Source organism: Sinohyriopsis cumingii, chromosome 4 (genome assembly GCF_028554795.1).
Source record: "Sinohyriopsis cumingii isolate HCF-2022 chromosome 4, ASM2855479v2, whole genome shotgun sequence".
NCBI classification, from domain to species: Eukaryota; Metazoa; Mollusca; class Bivalvia; order Unionida; family Unionidae; genus Sinohyriopsis; species Sinohyriopsis cumingii.
In genome coordinates this window covers 135,828,503-135,840,008 of record NC_142964.1, presented here as the reverse complement: position 1 = coordinate 135,840,008, position 11,506 = coordinate 135,828,503, and the positions used below count along the sequence as shown (strand labels likewise).

General features: G+C 35.0%; 1 protein-coding gene across 1 annotated transcript; it reads left to right on the top strand.

The window, feature by feature from the left end:
• The first annotated feature begins 10,586 nt into the window (after nucleotides 1-10,586).
• On the top strand, nucleotides 10,587-11,363 carry LOC149802138 (uncharacterized). The gene has a single exon (XM_089956898.1). The coding sequence runs from the start codon at nucleotides 10,587-10,589 to the stop codon at nucleotides 11,361-11,363; it is 777 nt and encodes a 258-aa protein (XP_089813024.1).
• The last annotated feature ends 143 nt before the right edge of the window (nucleotides 11,364-11,506 follow it).

Below are 11,506 nucleotides of genomic sequence, written 5' to 3'. Positions count from 1 at the left end.
CTTATTTTCATCGACAAAATGAAAAACACAAACCAGAAACTTTTTGCATGGAGTCTGATGTAATGCTATAGCATTGATATTAGGGACAACGAAGAAAATTATACCTGATCGCAGATATACTTTCATGTGTATATATAGCTTTATTCTGTATTTATTTTGTGTCATTCATAAGACATCTTCCTGTGAAATTTTATCTATGTTTGACTAATATTTAAAAGAAAGCTTTATTGTATAAATCATTTTTCTTGCAAGTTTCTGTAGATTGCATATGATCTATAAACAGGTGTTTACAATTTTTAAAATTAATCCTAATAACAAGCCTATGTACAAATTTTGGATGGTTGAGTAAGGTGGGTTTTGTTGCGACATGGGATATTGTGGCATAATTCCCGTAGATAGTATTGCGACATCGGTCAAGTAAGAAAATATTGCAATCCTGAACCATGCGGGTGAATATAAGAGTGTTGATCAATTAATTCATTCTTTTTTCCTATGTTCTTGTTATAATAGATGCATGCAGATGTGTTACATGTTGTGTTTAGATGCAGTTTTAGAGGAACATTTGTTTGGATTATTTATTGGATTTAAAAAGTGCTCGTATTGCTCTTTGGACTAATATATTATTCTGCGACTACTGGGAATTTCTCCAAAGGAGTTCTGGACAATGCCCCTTTGACACATTAGGACTGTTCGCACATCAACACATTGGTGGACCTGTTCATTCGGAACATTCGTTTCATTTTTCTTGTGTAGAACTTTCTTAGGATTATGTTGGATTTAATACATAAGACTGTAGGTTGCTCTTAAATTGTCACTTTATAATTTAAAGTATTAAATTATTTGTTAAGTTTTACAAACCTTGTTTCTTTCGCCTATTTCTGAACTTAAGACCATAAAGTCTCAGCATTTAAGAGACCCTCTCGATCTGAAAGGAAAGATATGGTTGAAAGAGTTTCCTATATTCATGCTAAAATGGGTGTTAAAGCAGTAATTTCCTAATGGAAAGGTGTTATAGACTTGTACTATTTTGGTGTAATTGATGGTAATATTAAAATGTTATTCTGAAAAGAAAAGATTTTAAAATGAATAAATGCAGTGTAAATGAATCTCAATTTTTTTTTCAGGTACATGGACATAGAGCCGGGTAAGACGTATGGGTTTGTCGGAGCTTCCATCAATGATCTTGGCACAGTGAACAATGTCACAGTGAGCTGGCACCGGAGTTCCAGTCAGTTCGACGGGTCTACGACGAAAAATCATACTGCCAGCATCTATATCGAGAAATTGGAAATAAATAACGGAGAGTCCACCGGAATGTAAGATACATGTTTGCACTTCATGAGAATCTTCATGCTTATTTGATGGATCTTGTGTAACAGAACCATTACTGATTGGTTTCTTGTAATGACCTATTAAAATATTTAATAATGTTAATGACAAACAGGTAAGGGCAGTTGTTGTAAGAAGATATTGGAGCTGGTATAATCCTCTGCATTTATAGCGTTGCAGATTTTATTCGGTCTAAATATTGTGCATTCTCTCAGATAAATTTAATGAGTTTGTACGAAACTTCTATGAGATTTTCAAGAATTCGAGGAATGTTCCAGTATCGAATCAGCATTAAAAACAAGTAGCTTCTTGCTACAACAAATATAGATGAAGAAACAGAGGCGCAGTCATGTCATATGATATTAGAAAATGAAACACAAAAGGTGGAGGAAAACGTTCCCTTTTGCTAAATATGTTCCTCTTTTGCGCCTATATGTAGGATTGATCAATAAGCAGCTCATAACAGATGTAACATAAGAGAATCAGTCCGGTCATATCTACATCTTAAAGTGATAAATGAACATTTTAAACAACAACTATAGCACAAATCGTGAATAAATGAAAAGGGCAAATTAATGAATGTCAAAAAGATCACTTCAACCGTCTAAAACAAAGTCGAGGAAACCAACCACAAGGTGCAATAACCGAGGAGGGGAGTATAACCCTATTTTGAAATGCATCTAAACTTAGCAACGAGAATCGAAGTAAGTACGACCCTATAAAAGTAAAGAGTAACCCCCCTAGCAAATATTTTCGTGTTCTTTTGGTCAAAATTACATTTTATTTTGTGTGTGTATGCGTGTGTGAAAGATAACCACAAGTTAAAATTGAGGGTTGGGTCATGGGGTGTGAGAATCAAATGTAAAACCTTTCAATTTTAGAACATAGGATCTCCCCTCATAGGCCGGCTAGTTTCTTATATCCTGACGTCTGGATATGTCCTAACACAAACATATCTAAAACGTGAAATAAATTGTAGAATGTCTCAAAGTTACTTAGCCGCCACATATACAATCCAAATGGCGTTGTCTCGACTAGAACAGCATATAGCTAAAGGAAAATGAATTGATAGTTTCAAAAGCAATCGACACTTCTATTTATACGTTGAATATTTTCTAAAAGATAACCTCATTTATGAACTGAATGTCTTTCCAGCAATAAAAAAACCGAAGTATATGGCGCCTTTATAATGAAAATCAAAGCAACCGAACGGTCAATTTATCCGAAAACCATTTTTTTTTTTTGTTTGTTTGTTTGTTTTTTTTTTCATTAATTTTTTCTTTTTGATACCACTGATTCCACTCAAGCAACGTCATCTATTAAAGAAAACAATGAAGGTAGAACCGTGACGATATTATAAAACTAGATCGGATATTTGTCTATCATAGACATCACTTTGTACCAATGCTGTTCGTAGTTTGATCCCTTGTTTGGATTAGTATACATCATGTCATGGCTCATCCAAGACAAACTGTTTTCTTTTGAACTATCATGTTACCTTAATGTAAATGATCATGTCATGCCATTATATGAGCCGCAGAATAGGTGTTGTAATTTGCAATTGATGGAAATGTTGAACATTTTCTTCTTTACTATTCCAGAATCAAATTATGTGGCGAGAATGCATCAACTGAGGCAGGCCTCACCCAGTCTTTTACGACGAAGTGCTGATGAGAAAATTACTGTATTTAAATTTTGGAATATATTGTCACTATTTATGTTTTGTCGTTGATAGCTCATGTGATTTTCTTTCGCCGTGGATTTTTATTATTGTCATTGCTGTTGTTTTTCTTCATCCTCACACTCCATTTGTATTGTTCTTCTTCTTTTAGCACCTGCTAGCTATCCCTTGTTTAACTCCATTTTTTAATCTTATTGTTCCAGTACCCTGGTTAGGACTTACATTTCTATAATTTTTTAAAACAAATAGTGTACGTAGTACCCCAATGATATAATAGTTTTGTCCTACTTGTATTCCTCCTACAGTTTACCGTAGCCAGGTAACATCATGTATTAGCAGATGTGTTATAGAGAAGATTGAAAACACACGTTATGTCGGTAAATTGAAAACATGTATTAGCAATGGAAAGGTCATGAACTCTGAAGTCAGGTGACGTGAGATTTGCCCTACATGCTAACTGTTTTGAATAAAGAATGCGTCATGTAACGATGTCTTATCTCTGCAACGGTTGCATCAAATCGCTCAAAGTTGTATCATTTCTGGAGCAAGGGAAGGCGCATTACTGACAGGATACTCTATATCAACAGTTGCTGAAATGTAGAGCTAGCATGACCACTTCTGCAGACTCTCAGAGTTATGTCCCATGTTTACAGCTGCGAAACACTTATTTTTTGTAAATTGTAAAGTATTGCCACTTTGCTAATTTTAGATTCCTTATTTCATATGTCCCATGACAAAATCTGATGTTTGAAGGTATTGAAGCGTTTATTTCAATTTGCTCTTTCAAACAAACCGCGTTATTTTATTCTATAATTTGAATTGTGAAACATAACGTTTTGTGCATTGTATCAAATTCTATGAGAATTTTGTATTTTGTTTGTAGTTTTATGTTGGATTAAATGTTTTGAACGGTTTCACTTAGTGTTCGATGAAACATTTAAGACATAAATAATTTCGAAGTTACAATCGTTTGAAGTTGGTAATTAGTAATATTTAAGAGCAATAGGTTGGTGTAAAATTTGATGTCCAGAATGTATAATCTCATTTGCTTAAGTTACACATTAAGTTTGTCAGTTTAATAAAGGCAGACCTCATATGCGGACAGGTTTTTCCCTTTTATTTACATATACGTTCATATCCTCCCCCCCCCCCCCGCCTCTCGCATACCATCAATGTAACACCCATTATGTATCATCATGGAGACACACATCCCTAGTCACTCTGACGAAAAAGAGGACTAGCATTCTTCTTTTTATTTGAGGTTCCCCGGCAAAATACCTTATGAACCTCATGACTTGTATGAATTTGCTTATACACGTTGGTTCACACAAAAAGCATAAAAAGATAAAAATGATACGTCATAACGAAGTAGTATTACACCAAAACAAGTGTTTCAAGTGATGTATTATTTATATATAAATTATTTAGATGCATTTGTTACGACTCTTCGGTTATAAACTAAGTAAAAGAGAGAAGCGAAAACAAAATGTTTTCAAAAACTTAGCAAATAATTTAACTGTCAATGTTATGAAAACAAATGAAAATTTAATATTTAAAAATATCTATGCATGTGGTCTGGTACATCCAATGGGAAATAACTTAAGTCTTCTAAGAACCCACTGTCACGGAATTGTGCATGTGTTATATCAATATGTACAACTTGTCAGAAATGTACTCTGGTTTCGTTGCCGCGTACATCGTCACCCGAGGGTGGTATATTTTTTCGGCTCTAGTTATTTCGAAATCCTGAGCGAAACTCAGACCATGCTGCACGAGCAAATTTCCTGCAGCGGGAAACCTAAGCACCTAGCTGCGCATATCTGTCACAGCTAGTGTACATATAGAACAAATTCTCTATAACCAAATTACATTACGACGAGCCTTGTCAGGAAGCATGCCACTTTACGGGAGCGAAGGACAAACGATAGTGATCACTAGTACTTCTAACGAAGTTTTTTCAAACTAATAACCAAGAACGCCCCCCTCCCCCCCCCAAAAAAAAAATAAAAATAAACATCATACCGGAAAAGACATGGAACGAACAATTACTCTGATTCAGGATATCGGAAAACGGAAAATCGATAAAACAGGATAAACACGGAAACGTTTTCCTACCATTTGACAAATGGGACAAGATCTATCGTATTTAGAAACATCACTGCTGAGTTTTGGCCAAACAAAATAGATCCAAAATCTTGTCATTAGTCTTATTTCTCTCTCTCTCTCTCTCTCTCTCTCTCTCTCTCTCTCTCTCTCTATATATATATATATATATATATATATATATATATATATATATATAGCCAAAATGCGACCTTTGGTAGACATACGAGCAACCTTTAGGCGACCACGGTCGCCTAAAGGATATATTTAGAGTCGCCCAAAAGTCAGACAGGATTTTCTACTGTTTCTGTGAAAATAAAACTGTATCGGTCACTTAAAAGAAGACATTATATACTTTAAATAATCACAGTGTGGGACGCGTAGGCACTTTAAATTTATTTCTTTATAATACTTTCACTGTACCGTAATGCCCGTGATTGTGTGGAGATGGGAACTTAAACTTTTCCCCTTTTCCCATAAATGAGATAATAATAAGCTTAAAACGTATTTTTAAGTCAACTTTATTTAAAAGGATGCTTAGATGTTTCAATTTTAAATTTTTTATATATATTTGCGGTGCAACCTTCCGACGACATCATGTATATTATGAATATCTTTGTTGGTAGCGTGTATGTTTATATCACTAAGATAGATTTTAAGTTTATTTTTGATCATCATCGTTTCACATATCGCACCGTTAGCATATATAATGAAATACCATAGCCCCGCATATTATCTAAATATGTTGCCCACTTCTTGGTTTAACTTCGAAGTGATACCTTGGAGCGTAATGCGCATGCTAATATATTGGTTTTTTGGACAGACCAAATGTCAAAAGACATTTCCATGTGAAACCCTCATGTCTATTGGAATATCTGTTCAGGAAAAGTAGCAATAACAAGATTGTTAATATATCTGTCATGGCATATATACTTTAGGTCTGATCGGCATTGTTATCATTTAGAACCAACTACATTTCAAGTTTAAGTTTCAGTTTCGGAAACGTATTGATAACGTGATTTTCCAGATGGTCACAAATGCGATGAATTTGAAAGGCTGATTAGGATTATTTTCTTTGGAACCAACTAAACGTAACAGGAAGTCTCACTGGATGCCCGAGAAGTATAATTTTCATTGGATGTCCGCAGGACTCCATTGTCATTGAGGTCGAACTAGATATCATAAAACGTCTTTCAGTGAATAACTTATAAGACTATTGGTTAAGGCACAGTAACGATAACAAGGTTTTCAAGATGCAGCTGCAATATAAACAGCACCAGAAAAAAATCAAAATTCAAAGAGATTAATCTGAGTATACAGAGTTAACAAATTTCAAGAAATGTTTTATGCAATCACATTTGTATGATCGAGAGAGTTAGAGACTGATAATTAAACTCGGGGAATAATTCAGTTATTGCGATCGGGAGAACTAAATACAGAGCCGTTACTTCTCTGCACGATAACATATTTTATTTTTTTTAATTTTTGGCCTTTCTGATAGCTAATACAAAAGGTTGAGTGTACCTATTGTCACCCACGTGACATATGTTTTTCTGTTTGACCATCCAATTTGGCACCATTGTTTTGGTCTTTTTGTTATTTTCCGATAATTTAATCATATTTTAATCTTATCAATATAAGCATACGTCTATACACACACATATACGTTGTTGTGAATACTGTTTTGTATCCATGTTTGGTGAAAAAATTTAATAGAAGTTTGGTTTTTAGGAACTCAACGACAGAGAGTTTGTTGGAAGAAAAAGAACATGATATAAAGCAAATATTTCTTCATCAATCCGGATATAAATTTTGGATTTGTCAGCCTCACTACTTTAAGCTGCTTCATACAAATATTGACGTTTTAACTTAATGCGCGTGGTAAGAATATTGTTGGCGAAATCAGAATGAATGTTTGGTTACATTGTGAGGCAAAGGCAGAATAACTGATATAATTCAGCTATTTTTGGTTCTGATGTCATTCATCCAAACCAACATTGACTTGACCTCGGATTTTTCCAATGTTGTAAATATAAATTAGTATTTTGGCCGCGATTAAGACACGGAACGAGCAATATTACCCATGAACTGATTTTGAGTGCAGATTTAAAATAGTTGGCTACACTGTCATACTAAGGAATTTTGTTGTGTCGAAGTTAACATTTCTTGCAAAGTTGCAACCTTTCGCCTGTACAAGTTTTAAAAACGGCAGATCCAGCGTCAATTCATATCGCTACACATTGGATCAAACGTCCTTTTCGCCAATCCACAGTTTGAGAGAGAGAGAGAGAGTTATGGAGATAACATTAAAAATGAATAAATAAAGCAAAATACTGGACACAACTGTTTCAAAATCAACATTTAAGAAAAAGTAATTCCCGCTCCATTAAAGAATGACAAATAAAGAGGGATGACTAGAGCTAGCCCATTCATTTTAATGTATAAATATCAACTATTAAACATAAACGGATTTATTAGACTGACAACGTTTATAAGAAAGACTAGGCTTATAATAATCTAATAGTGTCGTTTTTCATTCGGTGGGAGGGGTAGTTTTATATATGAGAGTTTCAATGTTCTAAGTTTCTTTACTCTTTCGTGAACATCCTACCTTGTGTGATCGGCAAATAAGTATGTATTGGTCATTCGAAGCGGCTTTTGGGTTAGAATGCAATGTGCAAATATTAAGTTTTCCATCAGAAGCCATCGAGACTCGCATAACAGATACTTAAGAACTAAATTGTGCCACAACAAGGATTGGCATTTCAACATGCTTTCTATTAGCTTGTTTGGAAAAATGATAGTATATTAGTACAAATTGCTTACTTGGCCTAATACACCATATCGTTGTTTCCATTATATTCACCATGTGCCCTAGGTCCATCTCCATATTGAATTCACCTTGCACAAATAGCGCCAAGTCCATATTAAATTCAGTGCTAAATTTCGCTGTAGAAATTGGGCCACCTCCGTGTTAAATTTCCCTTTTCCCAGACTGCCCATCCAGTGGTAAATTATCTTCGTACCCAGAGTGCAATCTCAATATTAAATTCTCATTGTACCCTGACTGACACTCCAGTTGTAAATTATGTTTCCTACAAGGAGTGCAATCTCCATATTAAATTCCCGAGCCTGGCATTATACTCTGTTGTAAAATTTACAGAGTTCATGAAGTGCGTATGCCAGTTATGCTACTGCTAATAATGGAAGGAACTGGGAAGGTACATTTAAATTTACTTTTAATGCACTTATAAGTCTGGCTATTTCTGCTCCCACCACTCGAGTGTTAGCCGTGGCCCGTGTGTAAGGTAGTCCTAATCCCTTTCCCCACTCGACCAAGATTACGTTAAAGTCTCCTGCTTTTAATAACTCGTTCTTCATCGTCTGCAACAAATATACTAATCAGCACCTTCTGTTTTGTGTCATAATTGTAAATAACTTATATAATAACATCTTTCTGTGAATATTTACAGACATTCTGAAAAGACGGAAAATTACATATTCAGTAGTGACGCTTGCTTTTTCAAAGACAAAATATATTATTCCTAGTCACAATTACATAGGTTACAAGCTCTTGACTGCAGTGTTCGATACATCAAAAATCATGTCTTACGAATAATTTCCAGTGTATTTGTAAATTATACTTACATTTTAGAACTATACAATAATCAAGGCAGGTCAATTATTTTTCATTCACAATTCTGAATATTAAGAAGTACCAAGCGGAAACCTATTCCTTACCCAACAACGTTTGGGTAGTTTGTTTCTAGATTTTGTTGTTGTTGAAAATGTTGAAAAATCAGCTGAGATCTTCTCTTGAGATAAATCGTCGACGGCAAAAGAGTTGATTCACAACACCTATGTATGCATCAATGCAGGGAAGCACACATGCACATACATTTAGAAAGACATATTCACAGAGTGAATTGATGCAGACTTTAATGAGGCACATTTATGAGTAATCCTTACGTTTTTCATTAGTGTTGATGATGTTAGGACACGTCCGAATTAGAGCTAGGTATTGCTACCCATTTGGCTTCGCGATATTCATCACATTAATCATTACCCTCCATATGATACGGATCACAATAGCATCACATCATAAATAAACTGAAAATATACCAGTTATATTATGTTTGCAAAACAATGTGTGTGTGTTTGGATTTTTGACGTAACTGTAACAATTTTTTCAGCAATATTTGCTACGATGTCTGCAGTACGGCAGTTTATAGTGATGTCTAGCACTGGAGCATCATGCCGCAGACATGTAGTATGGTATGACTCAGTCGGGGTTTTCTTTACAACTAATTATTGCAATTAACTCATGGTTTATTTTTGCTTTTCTTAGATTGTCACAAATACAGTTGTCTGTTCTAGACACTTTAAGCAACAGGAATTGATGGACACCCAACAGACGTTGCTTAAAATGATATGCTATTCCATCAATGTTACTTGGACAACTGAAAGGAAAGCAAAAAATCCACCTGCAGTGAGACAACCAATTGCAGAGAAGATGGATAACAACATTTTGGAAGAATTTGAGATTCCATGTGTTGACATTTACAATGAGTCTCATAAGCCAATGCCTGAAAACCAATCACCAATGACATCAGATCAGTAAGTATCAGCTGTTTTCAGAGTACGTTTGTAGTTCTTTTTGTGACGTACTACTCTACTATCTCTCCTATTTTAGCAAATGTAAGACATATATATTGCTTATTCAGATGGCGGTGTCATCATCAACAGGTAAGGTTAAGGTTAACATTCCCGTTTTTATATATCCAATCAAGTCTCAGAGCCTTTGTGGGATAGTTGCAAGAGCTACATATCACTGCATAATTTCTCGTATTTACTCTGAAAAGACCTGATTTATGTTGGACTTTGTTTGCTGTACTCCTCTAGATGGCACTGATATGTAATCAAACCAGAGCTTTGTAACTTTTGTTTTACATTTATTTCATAGTGTGTGCATGGTGTGTGGGTATGAGAGAGAGAGAGAGTGTGTGTGTGTGTGAGAGAGAGAGAGAGAGAGAGAGAGAGAGAGAGCATACAATCAGTGGAAAGCAGCCTCTGTTAAAACTCTTGCATAATTTTAAATTATAGTGAAGCTGGTAACTTTGCTAGTTCTATATTTTTGTCTCCATTATAGTCATACATGTTGATGAAAAACTACATTATTATTTTATCTTCTTCAGATCCTGTGAGTTGCATATAGCATGCAAAGGTAAAATTACAGATCTAGAGGAGAGACTGAGGAAAGTAGAAACAGATCTGGAAGAGAAAGAAAGGCAACTGCAAGGTTTAAATAAAAAAATAAACATGGAAAAACTTGGATTGAACAGATTTACAGATGACGATGAAATGATATAATTTACACTGGTTTTCCCACATATGAGGTTTTTATAACCTTCTTCAGTAGCATCAAACCTACTGCAATTAGAATGAAGACCTTATATTACAGCACAGGAATGATATGAACATCAGGGGACGGCAAAAAGCAATGGACCCAGTGGATGAACTTTTCATGTTTTTGTGTAGATTGAGATATGGCTTTCCGATTGAAGATATGTCTGTTCGATTTAATATTCACAGGTCTTCTGTAAGTCGGAAAATAATCATGTGGACAAATTATTTGTATTTCTTACTGGGAAGTATAAATATTTGGCCAAGTCGTGAGCAGGTTCAAGCAAATATGCCTCTCGAGTTTCATCTGTCCTACCCAGGAACCAGAATTACTATTGACTGCACAGAAATATTTACAGAAAAACCTTTATCTCTAGTGCTTACATCAAAGACTTTTTCAAACTACAAAACTCACAACACCTGGAAAGGTTTGGCAGGGATAGCCCCACACGATGCAATCACATTTGTGTCTTCCTTGTACTCGGGATGCATGAGTGATGTGGTGTTCACAAAGCTGTCGGGGCTTATAGATTTGTTAGAACCAGGGGACCAAATTATGGCAGATAAAGGTTTTGTTTTACACAAAGTTTTAAAAGGTAGTGGTGTTTCCATTGCAACACCACACTTTCTGTGTAGTGATGGACAATTCACAGCTTCCCAGGTGGAGGACAATCAAAAAATTGCAAACCTGAGGATACATGTGGAAAGACACATTAAGAGAGTGAAAGAATACAAGTTATTACAGTCTGTGGTACCTTTGACAATTTCTGGGTCAATAAATCAGTTGTGGACAGTAGCAAATGTACTGACTTTGTTCAAACGACCACTGATTAAACAACAGAAATAACATTTTGTGACATGGAAGAATCATGTAGAACTTGTGAATGAAAACAAAGATACCGAGACATTATGAAAGTACCACGTATGGTTCATTTTATTGACATTTCAATAGTTTATTTGTAGACCATAAAATCATGCCACATTTCAATG

What these genes read in the sequence shown, in the direction of transcription:
- LOC149802138 (XM_089956898.1), top strand. Translation starts at nt 10,587, where the DNA reads ATGAACATCAGGGGACGGCAAAAAGCAATGGACCCAGTGGATGAACTT.